General features: G+C 48.7%; 1 protein-coding gene across 3 annotated transcripts in view; it reads right to left on the bottom strand.

Annotated features, from left to right (window-relative positions):
* Positions 1 to 21,963, bottom strand: part of DPYD (dihydropyrimidine dehydrogenase) — a 461,487-nt gene that overhangs the window by 279,886 nt on the left and 159,638 nt on the right. For all 3 annotated transcript variants that reach the window (XM_045816671.1, XM_045816673.1, XM_045816672.1), the window contains 3 exons: positions 21,331 to 21,527; positions 16,318 to 16,399; positions 8,302 to 8,389 (listed from right to left, as the gene is read on the bottom strand). In XM_045816671.1, the coding sequence (XP_045672627.1) occupies positions 8,302 to 8,389; positions 16,318 to 16,399; positions 21,331 to 21,527 (367 nt within the window). The remainder of the gene's footprint in view (positions 1 to 8,301; positions 8,390 to 16,317; positions 16,400 to 21,330; positions 21,528 to 21,963) is intronic.

Genomic DNA, 21,963 nt, shown 5'->3' with positions numbered 1-21,963 from the left:
ACTTTTACCCTGTGTACACAGAGAGTAATACGACATTAAAACCCCTAAACTACAGGAATTTAGAAGTAAAAGACTGTATAATACTAAGAGTTATTTATTAAGTGCTCACTTATTTCTTGATGTTTTCATGAAGGTCTGTGATGGTAAATCATAAGGAAAAAGATCTAAGCACCTAGACTGAAACATCAATTACTTGATTCACCCTCTGCCCAAGTTCAAGCTTAAGCATCTCTCCCCTGGATTGCTTAACAGCTGCCCAGCTGATCCCCACGTGCCCAGAGTCGTTACTCCGAAGCTCACACTCTCTCCCGAGAGCCCGTGGCGTGGAAAACCTTGCAACCGGTTCTCATGTTCCGTCCAGTGAGCCCAAGTTCCCTGACAGGCCAGGCAGGCCCCCGTGGGCTGCATTCTGCCTGACCCTCCAGCCCAAAGACACAGCCAGAGATCAAATACCCCACGGACACGGACACCAGATGCAGGCTCTGTCACGCTAGCTCCCCGAAAACCTGCCCTCCAGCGTCCTCCATGGGGACAACCCCTCCTTCTGATCCCCCTTTCCCGCCAACTACTCTCCTCTCCTCTCAACTCCTACTCCCTCTGGTAGGTTCCCGCGCCTCCCCTGCGCACCCCAGGAAAGACTCGGACACAAATGCGTCAGGGTCACGGACAGTGCTGGGGCACCCCACGTGCCTGCATGAAACGCCACACGTCTCTCGTTGCCACACTGTGCTGTCACCATGTCACTCTGCACCCAGTGAGATTTACTTCGTGGAGTCAAGGACAGTGTCCTTCCCTTTCCGTGTGCCCAACGAGCCGAACCTCTGACTTCTGCTGTTCGGCACAAGGTCCGAGCAGGTGCGCCCGCGTCGTCCACTCCCTCTGGGTGCTGAGCAGCGGCCCGCCGAGGGGACAGGCCGGAATGTGCGGAGTCCACGCAGCTGTGGCCGGGCACTCCGGCTTTGGGCTGGCTCCCGGTTTTCGACTGACAGGCGTTTTCTCCAAGGATGTTTTTGTGGACACACCTTTGTTTCTCTTGGTTAAATATCCAGGCGTGGCATCGGGGCATGGGGGTAGGTGGGAGTTTGACAACGTAAGGAGTTACCGAACTGCTTCCTAAGAACAGTGCGCCCTCTGACCTGCAGTGTGTGGGCGCCCCACACCCCCAGCCTCGCCAGCTGTCGGTGTTCCTGGGCCTTCCAACTTCAACTTGCATTTCCCGAGGGACCAATGGCACTGACCACCTCGCCATGAGCTCCTTGGCCATTCCTGCATATTCATTTTCTGTTCGAGCTTTTTAAATCGGGTTGTTTCTCTTACATACTGTAAAGAATCCCTTGCATATTCTGAAAATATGCAAATGCCCTTGTCAGCAACATATATAGAGTGGGGCCAAAGGAGGTTTACCGTTGTAAGTACAACACATGAAACAGAGTTTCTTCTGTTACTATTTATTAATTATTATGTTTTTCCATACACACAACTGTAAACCTCCTTTTGCCACACCCTGTATGTTGTAAATATTTTCTCCCAATCTTGCCATTTCATTTGAGGAGAACTTTTCATTTTGACTAAGCACAATTTATTTCTCAAATCTTAATTTTGTTTCTTTTGTTTTGTTTTCCTATCTAAGAAGGTTTTTCTTTTAAACCTGTCTACTGGTCACAAATATTTCTTCTAAGGAACATTCCTGATTTTTTAATGAAACCACACTAAGCACCGCCGAGTCCGTGCCACGAAGCACCACACTCAGTTAACTCAATCATTGGTGTGACCCTAGGAGGCATGTTATTGTCACCGCTGAGAAGAGAAGGGGCCTGATGGCACGGCCCGGGGGCACACAGGACAGAGGCCCGCGGCCGGTTGGAGGCGCGGTGGGGCTGGGCTCCCAGGCACTCAGACACTGGGGAGTGGACCGACCACTGGGAACTCGGCGGATCTCGAAGGTTTTCGTTGCTAGGACAGATCACGGTGAGTGCTCGCAGAATGAATGCATCGTTCCGATACAACCAGCCATGCCCGCACAGGCCGCCGGTAAACGGGCATTCTGGGGATTCAGGGAGAGAGACCCCAGCGACCTCTCTGCCGCGTCTCAGGCACGGTGGGGGCCTCAGTGTGGGGGCGGCATCTGCTCCGCACAGCCAGGCGTGGGGGTGCTGTGGGTATCTGTTTCTCTGAAGAATTGCAGTTTGCAAAGGTCAACCCTTAATGAGAAATGTTTCCCACGCCATGTATACCGAACTGTCGTTCTTTAACATACGGCTAATTAGGTCTTCAGCGGGAATCAGAACCTCTTTCCTTTGACTAAACTATGGGCCTACAGGCTGAGCTCGGAATGAATGACCTCATCCCTCAACTGGGCAAATAAGACGTTTCCACTCGCTGTTTTTCCAACCATGTACGCTACGGGGTTGGCCTGCACCCCTGAAAAGTGAGATTCATGCACACAGCGTAAGAACTCAAGCTTCTGAATGAAGCAGGCTGCCCTTTGCCGCGTATCATGTCCATTTGTTTTGTTCCTGTTCTTATTTTGGCCTCGACTGCCTGCATGCCTTCCATCCCCACTTCACCGGACACCATATTGCAGCACCCTCATCCGGCCGCCCAGTGTTCACATGCGCCCAGACTACAAAGCTCTGGTAATAGAACACGATATGCTCAAAGAAGAATTTATCTTCAATTTTCAACTTATGAAATGCCCTACATTTTCCCTAATTATAATACTCTCTAATAGCACGGTGGCTGACTCTATCACTATACTTAAGCAGAATGCGGGCTGTTGCCAAGGACGACAAATTGCTGAAATGCGACCGTTCCCGTATTTCTGCAAATAATATGTTTGTCATAAAAATGTACTAACAGGGTTATTCAATGACCTGACAGAATTAACTCCTTTTCAAAGCATTTAATTACAACCTGAGGATAACTTACAGCTGGATGAACTAGCTCAAGCCAGCTTTGTGTTGGTTTTATTTTTTATATGCTTAAAGGGATAATAATTTTGTAGATCTCCTAGAATATCCACTTAATAAATAATCACTAACTTCACCGCAAGAAATTCAAGACGTATTACTTTTGTTCTAATTACAAATAAACAATAAGACAACATTCAATAAAGGTGTCATCCTTCCTGTTCCCTGTGTTATAATAAAATGTTTTATTTTATTCACTTTTTCCACCCATAAAAGGAAACTGGTATTAAAGTCTGCTATAAATATAAAATCAGCCCTAGCTGACATAGTTCAGTGGATTGAGCACGGGCCTGCAAACCAAAGGGTCACCAGTTCAATTCCCAGTCAGGGCATGTGCCTGGGTTGTGGGCCAGGTCCCCAGTAGGGGGCGTCTGAGAGACAACCACACACTGACATTTCTCTCCTCTTTCTCCTTCCTTTCCCCATCTCTAAAAAGAAATAAATAAAATCTTTAAGAAATCTATATAAAATCAGTTAAGTAACAGTTAAGAGGGTTTTGTCCAGTTTCTCTCCTTTATTCTACAGTTTTCTCTCCTTATTTACCATTTCCTGTGTGTGTGTGTGTGTGAGCCAGGGGGTGAGTAAAGGCTGGTTCTTACCCCCCCCTCCCTCTCTCTCCCTCTCTCTCTCCCCCCCACCCTGCCCCCACCCCTACCCCCAAAGCAAAGGGAATCCACTTGGCTGACGTGTTCCACCTTGGAATCCTTCCCATTCTCACCAAACTATTTCTCTATCAACGAGGGAAAGGTATTTGTACCGATTTTGAAAAATTACACACTTGCCTAGGCTGCTCTTTCCGATTCTCTTCTGTCCCCCACCTCAGAGGACAGACCGCCATTTCAAACTTTCGTTTCTCATCTACTTCCTCACCTTGCCACAAAACCTATTCCGACTTCTCTATGAGTAACGATCTCGCCCCTCCCCCCCCTCCGAAGCCCCTGGGCCACCCGCCCTCTCCGTGGTGACCCCGAGAAGTGCTGTGAGGCGGAGGAAGAACCCGGACGGCGGGGTTTCGGTTTCCATCTTGAGATCCCTGGGCGCCTTAGGCAAGCCACTTGCTCGGCACTAAAAAGGATGGAACTGACGAACACCTTCTCCCTGGGATCCCAGAGACCCTGAGGCACCCCATTATAAATATAAGAGAACGCTCCACAAAAGCACATTTGACAAGGGAAGCGTGTGTCTCTTTTCACCTTTTCAGGTCGAAGTATCGTATTGCTTCCTTGGTTAAATTTGTTCCTGGGTACCTCATTTTTTGTTGCAATAGTAAAGGGAATGCCTCCTGTGTCAAATATTGGCCACAGAGGCAAGGGTTTATGTCTGGGCTCTCCAATCTGTTCCATTGATCTGTGTGCCTGCTCTCACGCCAGTGCCAGGCTGTTTTGATTACAGTGGCCCTCGAGCATAGTTTGATGTCAGGTACTGTGACCCCTCCTACTCTGCTCTTCTCTCTCAAGATTGCTGAGGCTATCTGGGGTCTTTTTTGGCTCTATGTAAACTGTTGGGATATTTGTTCTAGGTCTGTGAAATATGCCGCTGGTGTTTTAATATGAATTGGGATGAATCTATAGGGTTCTTTGGGTAATATGGACATTTTAATGATGCTAATTCTTCCAATTCATGAACAGTGTATAAGCTTCCATTTATTTGTAACTTCCTCAATTTCCTTTTTATCCTGTAATTTTCCAAGAACAGGTCTTTCTACCTGCTTGGGGTGGTAGGTGCACCGTGCAGGGTGCAGATGATGTTTTGTTGAGCCACACACTTGACCCTTGTATGGCTTTGTGGGCCACCGTGGTCACCCCAATCAACTCAATGAAAACACATGGTATCACTAAGAGCAGCGGAGTGATTCTGGGCAGCAGAGACAACCCCCGGAGGGACCAGGCACGCAGGGCCCCGATCAGCGCCGCACCCCAATGGAACCAAACTATTCTGGAATCAGGGGCAGCCTGGTGAACTTGGAATCACGACAAGGTGATACAGGGGGTCTTTGCAATGGGTTTACCTATTAATCTTTGTGACATGGGACCGCCAGTATTTCCTCAGAGTCTCCTTTTTCCCCCCTTCCTGTCCTGGAAAAGGTGACCAGTCCCTATCACCTGATTCCGCAAATTAAGACGCACTTTCTACAGACATGCTAATACGATCAAAGAGTAATTGCCCTACATCTATTTTATCTCCTTCTGGGGGCTGCGAGGAGCTCATTAAGTGGTGATTTAATGAACTCTCAGCTGGAATTCCATTTCCCTCAGTTCTGATTTCTCGGAAGCCACCTCACAATTACGCCCGAGTACTTACAAGTGACACTAGATTAGACAATATTAGAAATTTTTTTTTTAAAAAAATGGATTGGCAAAATAGTCATATCTTTTTTTGGCTTAAAATGAACTCAGGGTTATTATTTTTAAATAATCTACTCAGAATTGTGCAAATAATGCCTAAACTTCGGTTTTCCTCTGTGGACAGAAGTGTAAAGGGAGGTCTGAAACCCTCCCTCCCTCCTCTCTCCAAGAACTAGAACGTGCATCTGCTTGTGTGCCATTTGGAAACTCCTGATTCCGACGCTAATTAAGAATAACTGTTAGGGAGAAGAGCTCTGGCTCTGGGAAGGCACGAGAGATTTACATGAAGGCACGTGGCGGCGGGTGTAGCAGCACAGGCTCTCAATGGATTTTCTTAACCGTAATGATCTCTCCTTCAGCTGTAATGGTATTTGGGAATCATCGCAGTTTAAAAATATTCTTTTCCGATGGCGACTGAAAAACACAGCAACTGGGGGCCACGGCGAGAAAAGGGAGGCTGAGCGTGAACACGGACCGTTCTGCAGCGTGCAAGGCCCCGCGTTCCTCACGCCGGATGCCTCCGTGTGGGCTGCCGTCCCCAGCCGAAGCGTCAGCTTTGTGTCACTGTCTGTAACGGTGGCTTCTGAGTCATACACGTAAAAGGAAGGAAAGGCGGTCCCTCCCTGGCTCTCACTTCTGGGGGACGCAGTGTGGACCGAGCAGCCGCCCACAGGCCCAGGATGAGCACCGGGCGCGGAGGGCGGCTCCCAGGTGAGACGACGGAGAGCTAACGAAATGTGCGTGTTGTTCCAGCTGCTGCTGTTTTCCCTCCTTCGCGTGTCCTAACCTGCATCCTGAGCAACCCAGAATCCGCATCCCAAACCTGCCTCCTCCCAGCCGAGCAGGGACACGCAGGCACAACAGTGAGCGGAGCTGAATGGCGACCCAGAAGCAGCACGGCCAGTGAACAAAAGCAGAACCACATACAGTTGTCCGAGTGACCGGCAGTGGCCTGGCCACGGGAAGGTCGCAGAACCCCACCTCGGCAATCACGAGTGTCAGACAGACAATTCCCGGCGGGCGATGTGGCCTGTCTTCCACAGAGAGGAGCTTTTATTTTTTTTTTCCTTTTTTTTGACAAGATGGGATTTTCTTGCACACATTTATATAAAAATGCTGGAAGAGAACAGAGCTGTACTCCGCACTCACTGTACCGGAATGTCAAAGGACTCACTGCCCAGCGTGACAGTGACTGCGGCACAGAAGGGAAAGGTCCCCCCGTCTGCAGTCTCGTGCGCGCACCGCGGGGCCGGGTCAAACGCAGCACTGCGAGGGGCGCGCAGCGTGCAGGTGACCCCTGTGAGGGGACCGGACGGAACGGAATCAAAGGGAGAACGGAGCCACTGTGGACTCCCTCCCATAAAAGATGATGCCACAGCGGAAACCACTCCGTCTAACGAGACGTTTCGTTATTCCAAGTTTGTGTGATGCTCTGCTTCTCATGCAGCGGAACCGGGGGGTGCTCCAGTGAACTGGCTGTTTCTGTGTCTTCAGGACAGAGGTTCTTTGTGGACAGAGCTCACGGGGCTGCGTTCCTTACACGACCTCACCCACGGAACACACCTTCCATATGCCGTAGCCATGGGAGACCACGAGGGCGGATTTCACATTCGAAAACATCATCAGTATTTCCATCCCTGGCCAAATTTCCCACTGACTGTCAAACGAGCATTTCTGAACAGGGACTTGTTGAGCGCGACAGTGACGCACTGATCCAGTATTGCCGATACGATCGATAACGGAATATACTTGATAGACAGACAGTTGCCTTGTTTATGTGAAGTCCTCAACACAACTATGAAATTGCAAAGCGAAACCAGAGTCGCCGTAACGCCTCTAACCCTGGGACCTGGGGAAGACAGAAGACCTTTTCTCCCCCTGCCCCTGACCTCCACGACGACATTGTCCTTAAATAACCAAGGGAGAGGGAGACGGCGGCCACCGTGGCGCTTGAGCTTCGGAAAGCAAGGAGGCCCGGTGTGGACCTCTAGGAGCTGGGAAGCAGCACACGCACCCCCCTCTCTGCAGCTTTTCATCTAAATAAAGGGAGCGACAGACGTGGCTCTGGACGTGGGAGCCACTACCTGGGGGGGTGACGTGGCGCCGTGACGAGACAGGCACAGGCCGAGCAGCGCCCCGGACGCCTTCACGCAGAAACGGCGGAGAACGGGCGGGCCGGACCCCGGGAGGGGTGCCACCCGGAGTGTGAGCACCGAGGCGGCGGGACCGCCCTCCTCTCTGTGCCGTGTCGTCACGCAGACCCTGACAGTCGCCGTGCGCAAACCGAAGAGGAGACACACTGAAAGACTCCGGGGCGGACCTGCTCCGCCCACGCGCCGTCCACTGTCCACAGCACGATCGCTGAGGAGACAAAGAACACGCCACGCCGACCGTTCTCTCTGGGTGCTCCGCAAAGGATGAGTGGACCGAGGAAAACGCAACCTCCCGGGGATATTCTGGCAAAACACGGAACCGCAGACACACGACCCGCCTCGGCAGCTGCTCGCCAACCAGGTGGCTCTGGGAACTGCGGTTCCACGCCTTTCAAATTCAGCCAGATACGGGTGGTCTTTAGAACATTTTGAAAATATGAACAGAACAAGAAGACAAGCCAATTCTGTCATTAATTACCAATTCAGCCAATTTGTTTCATCACAAAGAGAAAGCTAGAGCACCTCGCTGTCTCCGAGCCCCGATTCTAAGCGTCCAGGGCATGACCTGAAAATGTTTCACTTCCTGGGGATGCTCACTGGTGACAATGACCCGGTGTGGGGAGGTCAGCACCGCCTTGCCGACGCCACCGCAGCCAAGGGCCAGCGGCGTCCCGGGCACGAGACAGGCGGTCTTCCTGGTCCGCTCCTTTCCGCCTGCCGGCCTCTGGCCAGACGCAACTCTGGCCGTGGACGTGTCGGCACGCACTTCTTCTGCACACCCAGGAAATTTTTTAAAATATTATAAAACACAATATTTAAAAGTAGGCTACTCACCAATGCCAATGAAAGCGGCTTTGTACCCCTCTGCTTTCAAAGTCTGAAGAGTCATGTCGTTCACAGAAAGGCTTTTACCGCAAATTATCTGTAAGAAACAACAGGGGAATAATCAGACCTTGCCATTTGATGAACAGAGTCTTGATGTTCAGCATAAAAAACAAAACAAAACTGGATGCACATAATATTCCACGCATGTTGAAGTACTGTCGTCTGTTTGCACGCAAGTTCACATACATAATAGCGTGTGCGTAGACACTGATGTGGGGCCCTTAGCGGCCACAAGCATGTTGTGCCTCTTAAAAAAGAAGCGAAGAAAGAGCCAGTGTATTTAAAGTCAAGAGGGTGAACTCTCACGGCTCAATTAACACGTCCGAGGCTCTCTGTGAGGCACTTTAATGACAAAATGAGAAATGAGACGGACTCTGTCTCAGTATCCAGACCAGGTCCATGCAGAAGACGGGCACACAAAATTACAGCACAGCGTGAGTGGCCAGCACAAGTCTATGACTACCCAGAGGACAGAGAGATTTGTTCGGGCTGAGGCCGTAAAGGTGAGAATGGAGACAGATGGTAGGATCGTGATAGGACCTCCTTAAAAAATGGACAGGCCCTGGCTGGCGTAGCTCAGTGGATTGAGCGCAGGCTGCGAATCAAAGTGTCGCAGGTTCGATTCCCAGTCAGGGCACATGCCTGGGTTGCAGGCCACAGCCCCCAGCTACCGCACATTGATGTTTCTCTCTCTTTCTCCCTCCCTTCCCTCTAAAAATAAATAAATAAAATCTAAAAAAAAAAAGACTTGGGAAAAGAAGGAAAGTAAAGTAGGTGACGTGATTATTAAAAAAAAAAAAGAAAGGAGGAGATTTGGTAGGGGACATCGTCTGGGGAAGACGAATAAAATCAGGAGGCAGAGGGGAGTCACCCTGATTAAAAGGCACAACAGTTTGCTTAGTTCCCAGGCACGAGCCAATTTTCAGGTCCGGAGCCCGCGAGAGCAGGCGTGGCGGCGGGTCCCTGGAAGAGGGGCCCTGGGTGGCCTGGCAGTGAGCACTGCAGCGACCTCGCCAGCCCTTCTCCGAAGGGAGCTCGGCCATTTGCCGAGGACACCGTACGAGGGGGAAAGGACATGATCCCACACTTCAGGACAGTGGACACCGACTCTCCACGGGCAGGACCTACAGAGACTCGGGCGACAACAGGGCTCAGCTGTCACCTGGCTCCCAGTCGGCCGGAGATCACAGACCCAGGGGTCGCCTGCCACTCCAGACCGTAGACTTGTGAGCAAAAGTCCTCCCTCCCCCCAACACTGTTCTCTGGTCTGTGCAGGACCATAGACTTGTGAGCGGAAGTCCCCCCTCCCCCCAACACTGTCCTCTGGTCTGTGCAGGACCATAGACTTGTGAGCAGAAGTCCCCCCTCCCCCCAACACTGTCCTCTGGTCTGTGCAGGACCATAGACTTGTGAGCAGAAGTCCCCCCCCAACACTGTCCTCTGGTCTGTGCAGGCTAAAGGGAGAAGAGCGGGCAGAACCGGGAGCACCTTCCAGGCGCAGACCGACACGCGGTGTGGGGAGACCCGCTGGAAAGGCCGTGTTTCTAGGAGATGGAGGGGAGCTCAAAGCAGAGGGAGAGAGCGGGAGGACGAGGGCTGGGCTGTGTCCCCAGACCACTACTCCCGTTCTTACCCTGGCAGACAGAACGACTGTCTGGGATTGATCAGCAGGGGACAACCGAGGTGAAAGTAGAAAATCATGCTCAGAACTCTGGGACCCACCCCAAACTACAAAAGAAGCCGGAACATTAACAGCGCTTAATAACAACCGTCTGATAACGTCTACTCCTGTTACAATTAGCAGAGTCGGGTGCTGATAAATGTACCTAATACCGACGCTTTCGAATTTTGATTCATTCCAGCTTTTTAAGAATAGATCTCTGATTAAACTATTTTCGGTCATTCAGAAAGAAGGAACGTTCTAGTGTTTTCGTCATGAAAGAAGCTTAGCAGCCCCCTCTGGCAGAGGCCACACAGAAGAGAAGCGCGCAGGTCCCCACGCGTGAACGAGCTCCGCACAGAGGGCGCACGCAGCCCGCGAGCTGAGAAAGAGGACGCCGTGCTGCGGGTTAGGGCGAGCGGCCCTCGGAGCACTACCTCCACGTTAGATCCAGTGCGTCCTCTGCGTCGGCAGGATTATTCCAGAAAGACCTCCCGTCCTGCGTGCGCGCAGCAGCGTGCGCACAGCCGCGGGGGGGGGGGGAGCTGTGCGTCCTCTGCGTCGGCAGGATTATTCCAGAAAGACCTCCTGTCCTGCGCGCGCGCAGCAGCGTGCGCACAGCCGCGGGGGGGTGGGGGGGTCTGTAGCTGAGGCGCATGCGCTTTATAAAATGACTGTGGAGACGTCCCAGCCCCTCCACCCCCGTGGAGTGAACGCGTCCCAGAGTTCGTGACGCACAGGAAGGGGACACAGACCTTCTGTTGCCCCCGAGGCCCGTGCCCGCCCCGGGAGGCAGTCCTGTGTGCACCTGGGGAAGGACCGAGTGAAATCACACTTTCGTGTTTCGAAAACTGGGAAGAGAAGCAGCTGAGGAGACACAGCGACAAGCCAGGGGACCGACGGGCCCCGGGACCGTTCCTCCCTGCGCCGGACGGACATCGGTCGGATTTCCCTGTTTTCAACCTCAGAGTCCCGAGCGTGGGCCAGCCGCTCAGTGACCTCCTCCCGGGGACGAAGAACCAGGGGCGAGCTATTCTGACACAGGAAGCTGAAACTTTGCCAATGTTACTAAGCCTCGAAGACTCGGACGGAGGCGTACCACTCAGCCAGGACCAGCAGGGCAAGACTCAAGGGCAGGTGTCAAAAGCACGCCTGCGCCCGCCCCGCCCCCCGCCCCCCAGTGAAATCAGCAGCATTTGTGGAAGAGAAACGGTGCTGGAAAAGCCTCACCGTGGGGACTCTGCTCGTGTTTTCGTGCCTTCAGCCCCCTGCACTTCTATATATGTAGTATTTCGCCATCTCGATCATTTGTGGATGAGGATTATAGAACGTATTATACCTTCCTCCAGCGGCTTTAGTAACACGTGACTCAAACTTCGTAGCTGAATTCAGAATAAAATTCATTCCACTTCAATCTCAGCGCAGGAGTCCTTACTAATCCAACACAAGGGCTGAATACAAGATCCATCCACTGTCCACTCCGGACTGATGCCAACTTCCTTCACACGCCCATAACATGTATTCCCATATAGAATAATATTTATAACGTGGGATAAGGGTTTACAACCGTCTTTGGAGTGGAACTCTTTCCTTAAATGAACTATGGGATACCCGGTATAAAGATACACAGAAAATAATGTTCACGCTCTTCATGTGTTTCTGATAGGATATTTGGCCAAAGAGATAAAATGTTTCCAGAATCCCTAGGGCGGGGCATGAACTCGAAGAGGTGTTGAAATATTTAGCTTTCTTTAGAAAGGATGATTATTTGTCAGCTGTTGCTGCACTATGTCTCTCCTGGCACAGATACAAGGTTTTATGTTGGTTTTCCAAGAGCATCCTCTGAGGAGGAGAATGCTTGCTTCAGGTAGCCGGGATGAAAACCGGGAAGATGGGGGGCGGCTCAGTTGGCCGGGTGTCGCTCCTGGAGAGAGACCTCACTCAGGTATTTTCACTCAAACCACAGAGCAGAGGAAATGCCCAGGGGTTGCAAATTACGTTTAATCAAAACAATTCTATCACAATAGTTTGAGAAATGGCACATATATGTTTTAAACTTATTTAGAAGAATGCAAGCTCTTTATGCCAAGTTACATTATTAGCTTTAAAAATTAAAGCCATTAGTAATATTAGCAATGCTCTGAAACAAAAATATTCACATCTACCTATTCTGAATTGCAAAACAAAAACCAAAAGAGAGCATTTAATTTAAAAGATTGGTAACATTACCTGGCACAAGTGTCACCAGAGACTTTATTTAAGGCCACTAAAGTTAAAAATAATTTGCAGTAGTCGGCATTAAAATTTTTATGATAAAATGGAGAGATTTTAGAAAAATATAACAGCTAAGAGGCTTTTTTTAAGAAAAAAGTTTTATGAGAAATGACCCCTTGATGTGAAATCAATTGAGTATGTCTGATAAATAAAAAGTTGTGTATCTTGTTCATATGTAAAGTAAAAAAATAAAAATTTGAATTCTATTATGTTACATAAAAATATTATCCTAAACAACTCTGTGTAAAAGGGAAAAACAAAACTAGAATTCCTGAAGAAAAATCACAATAATAATAGTAATACAAACACATGGATGCTGGCAAGGGTCTCTTCAGAGAGAAATTAATAATTTTAAACGGTTTCATTATTCAACCTAGAAAAATAAAAACGCAGTAAATACATACCTCAAGAGGTTGAAGAAGAATACCCAATACAGGGCAAGGACAGCAGGCAGAAAGTATTAACAAAGATAAACTGAGCAATTAGTGAACAAGGAAACAAACTCTGAGGGCTGTTTTTGTTAAAAAACACATTAACTGCACAAACCACTACCTAGTGCTATTAAGAAGAAAAGTTAAAAAAACAATGTACACACTTAGAAATACAAAAGCAAAGATAATCACAGGTACAGAAGGGATCCTTTCATTGTGTACTGGAATAACATGTTCAAATCTGTGCTAATTAATGTAAAATTCTGAATGAAACCTAATTTTTTTTCTAGGAAAATATATATTAGTCAAAGAGATATGAGAATAAAATAGGTGAGAAGCCTAACAACCATATGGAAAAAAAAAGTCAAAGTTCTGTCTCATAGAAAGGCTTTCAGGTCAGGAGGATAAAATCCTTACATTTAACATAAGTCTCGAGATGCCATTCTCAGCAACACCAAGGTGATCAAACGCTGGGAGGGCCATTTCTGGGAGCCTAGCGTAATGCTGTTACCCCAATCCTGAAGACAACAACAATGCAGCCAGACAAACGGAGACAAGGTGTCAGTGAACTTGAAACTGCTCAGGAAGAGCAGCGGCCTCTCACTGTCTCCTGCTGTGTTTCCGGTGTTAACATCCAGGTCACCAGTGAGCGCGTGCAAAAGGAAACATTTAGCAACGCTAACAAAACGAGTCCAGCTCTGTGCGTACAGCTACCATGAAACAGGACAGAGGGGGGCGCTATGCTAGGGGACAAAGGTCAATATAATTCAATACACGAACTGAACATAGGGTTTCATTCATTAAAACATTTAACACACCTTCTCCATCAAAATAAAAATCACTAAATAAAATTTTAGCATTCTAAGTCGAAGAAATATTTATCCAGTGTGATTAAAAATGCTATCTGGGAGAACAGAGCGATAGCCACAAATCATCGCTCCTTGAAAGCATACTAGAAATCCCAGCCAATGAAGTAGTGGAAGGGAAATGATACATAATGTCCGGACAGAGAGCAGATAACATTCTCATTATTTTCTTGTGACACAAGAGTTGACTTGGAAAATTCATCTTAGCATTAACAAGAGCCCATCTATCAAGCCATTACATATGAAATAAATTGAAATTATTCAATAGGAAATTTAGCTAAAGAACATGGTTGGGAGTGAAGATGATGAATGGACCTCGGCCGCGGGTGTGATGAGTTTACGTTCCCCGGGTGACGGATGTGTTCATTAAACTATCGGGAACGCGGGACCGGAGCCCGAGAGGAGGGCGGTTCCAGAGCAGCCCTAGGCACCCGGCTGGGCCAGAGCAAGTTCTCCGAAATGATTGGCTGAAGGCCTGAAACAAACGCACTAGGAAGAGGAAAGAACTCGAATAACCAGCAGGAGAATGCCGGACCTAAAGCCCACACACACGTGCCCACACGAGTGCATGTACGCATGCCGAGGACGTGTCACGTTCCACCCCGGCGTGAAGCGGCAGGGAACGCAAGTACGAGTCACGTCACTGCCAGTGCAAGTTGCTGTGGCCCCACAGCACGGAAGGGTAGCCGAGAGGCACGAAGAGGGTCGGCCGGGAGGAGTGTGCTGACGAGGAAAGGGAGGCGGGTGCCGCACACAAGCCCCTTTATGAAGCGTGTCCTCCCCCGGCCAAGGCTGGCAGGTCGTGACGCGGGGGCGTCGCGTCCGTGGGTGCGAGTTCTCGGCAGGGGAGAAGCACCTCGCGGCCCCACGGCCCCGGGCTTGCGTGTGCAGCGGACCGTTTACAACGCCGGCTGGGGCACTTTCACCTGCTTCGAATCTTAACACAGCTGGATGTGGGGGCGGTAGTGGTAACCTCCTCTTTCATTTATGCTCTAGTTGTTTTTTTCTGGATAATATAATAAATCCATCGGGTTTAAAACTCAAATGTACAAAAAGCTGGTAAATCCTTCCCATACCTTCCTCTGGGCCAGGGGTGTCCACCTAATTTCTCCCGGGGGGCCACATGAGCCTCGGGGTTGCCTTCGAAGGGCCGAGTGTAACGTTAGGACTGTGTGCATGTGACTGCTCCCTAACGAGGGGCCAGGAGCTCGGCGCTGCCGCCGATGAAACACGGTGCCGGGCCAGGTCCAGCCCACGGGCCCGGTGCTCACCACCTGTGCTCTAGGCTACACCCCAGTCTTGTCTCCCCAGAGATACTCTCTGCGTAGGTAAGCAGATGCGTTTGTTCTGCCCAAACGGTAGTGCCATGTATTCACCTGTGAACCACACTGACCCAAACTGGCGGCGCTGACGTGGCCCCCGTCCCCTGACTGTGGCATCAGGAAGCAGCAGACGCTGGCAGAAGAGTCTGTTTTCCGACACTCAGCACATTCGCCGTGTCTTTTGAAGAGTTACCTAATGAGAGTGATGTCTATGCCCTGGTAATGCAGATGCTGAATGCAATTGAGATACATTTAGAAGTACCCCAAATTAATTTCTGACTAATCTTCAACCTTCCACACCTAATATATTCGTCTGAAGTCCCAATCAATAAGCATGACCTTATTCGATGAGACGGAGGTGATGAACTTGTGGTCAAAGTGGAGGCTATTTAGAGAACTTTCCCAAATATATCTTTCAAAGGCAAGCAGTCACTCTTAAACAGTCTGCTTTGGACCTTGAGTTCTCACACGGTTGTGCTCCTGCTGCAAGATGTGTGTTCAGTGATTATGCAGACGTGTTTCACTGCCAAACCGCTGCCAGATCAAATGTAATTAAAATTAGTGTAAACGCACAAAATACCATGTTCCGTGTTTCCCTCTTTAGCGATTATTTTTATGTCTCAATGCAGGAGCCACGAGTCCTGGGTTAATCACTTTTCAAAATATCTTTGCATGTGCTTGCAGGATGTATTATGTCAAACATAGTTCTTTATTTCTGTGTTGTGTTAGGTCTGTTAGAGAAAATCAACACTTTTTTTTTTTGAAACAAAAAGCAGCAGCATGTTCAAAGGAAGAGCCAGCGCACAAAGCTCTTAAATAATAGAGAAGGAGAGGGAGATCTGAGGCCCTGCCCTAAAAGTATAATTCGTCAGCGTTTGACCATCTTTAAAAGAACACCCCGGCGTCTGAAAAACACAAAGCTGTGGCTTTCTTTCCACCCCGCTGATCCATTGTTTATGCTGAGAAGGGATTATCACATTAACGCTACCGACGTGGTCCGTGTAATAAACAAAATAAACCTCTGTGAGAAATTACGTTCCACGTTGTGAAATATGAATGCGTCAGAGCACACACAACTTGCATGGGGGGAAAAAAAACCCGTGATTCAAGGAAGCAGATCCTTCTATCAGCTGCACGGGGCCCCTGCAGCAATTGAGGAATTTGTTTCCTGCAGACAATTAATCACATGCAGGCGAGCCAGAGGAGAGCTATTGATCGCCCTTCCTCGGGCTGGGGGCGCTCCGACACGAGACTGACACACGCCGCAAGCCAGGGGGGCGCCTTTCTGCGGCTGCCTGGTGTAGTTTCTAATTGTCCCTGCCTAAAACGGGGGGCGTTGTGCTGCGAATCTTCAGTGTGGAGCTCACCCCGCTCTCTGCGAAAGACACGCACGGACGATGGTTTTCATTTACCTTCACGCCCAGGTCCTTCATGAGCTCGACCTCGAAATTCACTACATCAAACGGCAGCCGGAACTGAGGGATCTCAGAAGAGCTGGGGAGAAACGGAAACATTTGTTGAAAAATTACCGGTCTTAAAAAGGCAACATGTCGTCTTGATCAGTATTAAAGGACGGCGTTAGCTCTTCTAAGGGTCTTGGCATATCACATAGCCTGAGGTCAGCGAGGGCATCCGCATTTTCATGTTCACGGTGAAATGTCATAGGGGCTGTAGGAGAAACCGGTCTGAAGACAAATAAATGTAAACAATGGGAAAAAAATAGACAATTGGTCAAAAGCACTTCCAAAGCTGGAAGTTTATTAAAGCACTTAGTTGATTTATCTACTAATAATTTTGTAAGAAATTTCCACAAAAACAATCTTACCTACCAAAAATTAGTTGAAAGTATGCTGTTTAATATACACATATACATACTTTTATATATATCCCACAAATATACCTGTAGCTTAGTGGTTTTCAACTGGCGTGTCACGACAATTTGTAAAACACGCGATCACTGACTCTTTAGTCAGGGGCACGGACCTCTTTTCCCCAAGACCGTGAAATTCCAAAAAATGACAACCACCTCCGTGACAACAGCCGTCCGGTGTGAATGAATCAAAATCACACCTAGTTTTTATCGGGTTGGCAGAAAACACGTTTCCTGGTGTGCCACAGAATCGGAGCCACCAGTCTACGGGCCACGAGATCAAACAGGGTGCAAACGGCCGCTCTAGCGTGTTCAGATCCAAATCCCCACTGTGCATCGCCACGTCGCTTCCGACAAGACAAGCTTAGTTCCAGGTGATCTATAGGGCGTGTGTGTAGTGAACCCATCTTCTTCTCTGGGAGCAGTAAGTGCCCCCAGAGCGCACGCTCATAGATCAGGAATATTAGTCCCTGCTCACTGTCTGTACTGCAAACAAAATAAGACAAAACAGACAGAAAATGACTCCTAAAGTATAATCATTTCAGTGCTGTAAGAGTTTAGATAATTCAAGGTAAGCAAAATTAACTTTTCAATGCCTTACACCAATAAAAAGGCTATATATATATATATATATATATATATAGATGAATGTGTTTTTTATTTATTCATTTATCTTTTAATTCAACGAGCATTCACAAAGCGCCATGTGCAGGGTCAACTACTGGGATGTGACGGTGAATTTCTCCAAATTCCCACTTTTAATCAGCTCTCGTTCTGTTGGAGAAAGTTCCAGAAGCAGATAATTGCAAGGGAGAGCAGCGTGTGGAGTGGGAGAGCTTCAGCCCAGCCGTTAGGAGATTGAACTGTAAAATACGTAAACAACGGCTGAAGATGAAACTACTGGATCTTCCCAAGCACGCAGGCAGCCTTTTCATTGCGGGGTGGCTTAAGAACTTCATTATTCAATTCATTTCTAGACATCAAACAGTCAGTGAGGCACCTCACTCAGAGCCACAGAAAACGCTCAGTATTAAGCCGTGTAAAACCAAGGCCCTCGCTGAAAGGGCATCTCTGTCCCGTTAGGATGCCGGGTTACAGGTAAGAAGGGATTGGGGCCCAGGGCCGTGACGGGAACCTCTCAAGCCGACCCGGGAGCCGCAGCCCACGCCTCAGGAGTGGTGGTAGTGCTGGGGCACCCGGGCCCTGGCCTCTGGGCCTATCTGAGTAGTCCACCCCCAAATCTCACTTTGCCAAAAGGGTTATTTTGAGCCCAAAGCAACTGGAAAGAATCAGAGACGACTGAAATGCTCTGTACCCACTGCCGCCTGCCCACGAGCAGGACGTGCGCCCGCACGGGTGCGTCTCCCTCCCCGTGCCAGGCAGGGCAGAGCTCGGATCCCCACCCGACGGTTCCAGGCACGCGGGCACGGAGGGGCTCCGGGGGCGCTCCAGCACCACAAACCCCAGTAACTCTGGTCTCCCTGGAGACGCCCCCGCACGTCCCCTTCCCACAGCGTGTGGACCCAGAGACACCCTTCCCTCCCTCTCGTCACTCCCCCACAGCCAGACGCTGTTTGTAGACCTGCCCCGTGCCACGGAGACACAGGTGCGTCGCCTCCATGCGTGCCCGGCACACAGGTCCACCAACTCTGCTTCTCGGCTGACCTGCCTCTTTCCGGCTTATTTCACAGGCCCAGACACGGACCCCAGGAGGGTGGAGGAGGTTCCTTCCTCCCTATACCTTCCAGGGCTAAGTTTTTGTTTCATTTTGTTTTCTGGTTTTTGTTTTTTTTTGTTTTTTTTTTTCCACAAACCATGTTCTCATTCTATTTGATGTGACCTTTACACGGTCGCTGGTGGAAAGGAAGGGACGGGCTGATAGGTCCGTCCCCGCGGGGAGGCGCAGGCCCGGGCTCCGAGAGCAGAAGGGCGGCCAGCCGGACCAGGGAGGAGGGGACGCTCCGGGAGCAATCACTGCACTTCGGGGTCCCGCCAACATCGGTCCAGGCACTTCCAGCCTCAGAGCCTCAGAGCTGAGGGACCACGGGGGAATCTGGACCTCCGTACAAGGGCTGTGGTTTGTGCAAATGTCACGGATTGTATGTGGACACTGCAAGACGCCCTGTCTTGATGGGCAGGGACAGATATGTAAGTGTGCTGGGTGTGTATACATGTGTGTGTGTATCTGTATCTATATATCTTCATCTTAAAGCCCGTTAACACCATCTCTATTTATCCTTCTCATTATAATAGCAAGCCCTTTCACCACTTTAAACTCATGTCCTGAACAAAGAAGCCGCAGTTGGAGGGAAGCAAAACTGCCCCTTATTGTATAAATTAGTCGCAACATCCAAAAATAATCTATCGGTTGTGTTCAGTGCAATAGGGCTTAAGTCCGGGCTCTCCCTCACCAACCCCAGGGATTTCGTCAGGAGTAGTCGGGACCGCGATTTACTGGGATAAAAGACTCTATTTGGATGAAAAGGAGAAAGAAAGATACAATTTGACATCAGCTCTTTAAGCAATTGATTTCAAATACAAAGCTAATGGAATCTTTTCAGCCCCCGTGAAGGTACGAGGGACAGGGAGGCATCTGCGAGTGAGAAAATAAATTAGCGGGGAGTGCTGGGGCTGTGACTCCGGCTGGATTCCAGGCCGGCAGGCGCGAGTCTGCCGCAGAGGCTCACGGCACCTCCCCGGGCCCCGGGGCGGTCCGAAGGAGACCGCGCAAACGCTTTCTCCCGCCCCTCGGGGCCGGGGAGAGTGGAAGGCAAAGGCAAGGAAACACATCAGAAAAGAATTTTTTTTGAAAGGAACGTGTTTAGTCATTAATCCAGGGAAATCTGTCCCGCAAGAAAATGTTCAGCAAATATATAAAAACATGAGTTTCGTGCCAATTTGTATGATTTAGAAACGTCTACCCTGCATGTGAGTTAAGAGAGAGAGAGAGACGCTAACCACCAGAATCATCCGGCCCGACTGTCAGCAGAGAACTCACAGACGGGCCTCGCTCCGTCTCCGGCTTCTTGTGCAGATGCAATTAAGGGACAAAGAGATTTTTCCTCATCCACGAGGGTGTACAACAATTAAGTTCGTATTGTTTAAATTAGCTCATATATTTGCTGATGTGTGTAATTGAAAAAAATGTACGGTGCTTATACATAGATTGCTAATACATTATGTTTCTCCAAATTAATAAAGCCACGGCCAAATGCTGTTATGAAAGATAGTCAACTCATTCCAGCACAGTAATGTGTTCGGTATTTTACTTTCCAGGGTAAAGAAATTTATAAAATACATGTAATCCTGAAAAACTCATGGTGGTGAAACTTCACGTAGAAAAATAATTATTTTTTGACAATCGGGTTGTGTTTCATACCTACTTTTATGGGTCTTCTGTCGATGTAATATTTTTGCTTGATGGTTCAAATAGTTTCATATTAATGCACGTTTATCTTTGTCTTAGCACATTGTTTCTGCCCAATATTGAAATGTATCCATTCAGTGACACTCATTTTTTCTGGTATCACAACACATCAGCACAGATTTTAGCCCTAACTTGATTAAATTTATTCTTTGTGATTAAATACGAAAAATGTGCTGTTTAAATAACAGTTGAGTAGCCATCAAAATTTAATGCTAAGTATAGCAACAGATAAGCAAAATGGTTGTATTTTAAAATTCATTTCTTTCTGATGCCAAGATGAGACATTTAGGAAAATAACAATAAATTCAGTAATATTATTAACTTACTACTCAAGTAATTTCTCATTTCCACACCAAATATTTTAAGCAACATTCACTCCCTCCTCATAGTAAACTTCATTTCTTTATGATCCTAAATGCAATCTATGCTCACTATAGAGTTCCACGTATCTTAGATAAAGTAAACTCCATCCAATTTCTAGGCTTGGCTTGAATATCTGAAAGTCACTGATTCAAAATGAACATTTTCCATTTCCGTGTATTGCTCTTCACAGAAATAAAGACCGCAAAACTGAGTCTTGGTATATAATAATCATACTGGTTAATATCAACCGGCATACACTTATGGCATTTATGAAGCAGGCTGCATGGATGTACATTACAATGCAGCATTTGTAGTGGACTCCCAGAGAGTCAAACACAAAACTGAGAACACGTGCGCGGGACAGTGTGTCTGTCACACAACAAAATGAACCGCCCGATGTTCCGTGGAGCTGGGTTTTCCCCGTCTCCCATTTCCATGATTCGCAGATACGTCTTCATTAAAGGGGAGATTCACGGGGAGGGAATGAGTTTTCCTATCATTGGTTCCTTTACCCATAAAATATTTTGCTGAGATTTCTCTTAAATTCACAGAATGAGGCAGAGAAATTTTAAAATAAATATTGCTCAAAGCCAACTGCAAATTCAAACTGAATAACAAAATCAAAATTTGAGCATTTGGGAGAAGAACATTTAAAATACCATCTGTGAGCCTGCAGTTCCTATAGGATCGTGAACCAGCAATATTCATAATTGTTTTACCCCGTGAGTTTTGACACTGTAAACACGAAACCAATGGAGGCATTACCTTAAACCACCGACGTACTCCTGTTTTTCAAACACCGTGATGTCGGAGTACCCCAGTCGCGCCAGAAAGGAAGCGCAGCTGATGCTGGCGGGCCCGGCCCCGAGCAGAGCGATCTTTGCCGAGTAGGCCTCGGGCATCTCCTCGGGGGGAGGCAGAGCCGGGTTCCTGATCTGGGGGATGTTCATCGCCTTGAACACCTGTGCAGGAATCGATTACCACGGTTAAACATTGAAAACTCACCTTTACATCCTCAAACATTTTTTAAAAAATATTTTAAGTGCATTTGTGTTTTTTAATAGGAACAAGCAGTACGTTATTTTTTAGAAGCTGTATTGGGTCAGGCAGGTGGCGAGTGACCTTGACCGACTTCTTCTCAACCTCTGAAACTCCCTGCTGGGTTCAGCCCTCCCCTAGGTGGAGCCGAGGCCCATGGCTCAGGAGGCCCAGGAGGGCCCCACTCTCGCGTGGGCAGACCAGAGGGAGACAAGTGACCGGCCTGGGGCCACACGGCCCGTTTGGAACGAAGGTGAGCCGCCATCACTGGCTCCTGATCGAACAGCCTGGGCCTGCTCCCAGCCCCAAACTAACGTCTTCCAAGAGCTAAAAAAAAATTAGAAAGAGAGGCACACAGAG

This window comes from Phyllostomus hastatus, unplaced genomic scaffold (assembly GCF_019186645.2).
Source record: "Phyllostomus hastatus isolate PE091 unplaced genomic scaffold, TTU_PhHast_1.1 phas_scaffold_216, whole genome shotgun sequence".
Taxonomy (NCBI): domain Eukaryota; kingdom Metazoa; phylum Chordata; class Mammalia; order Chiroptera; family Phyllostomidae; genus Phyllostomus; species Phyllostomus hastatus.
This window is presented reverse-complemented; position numbering and strand designations above follow the sequence as displayed.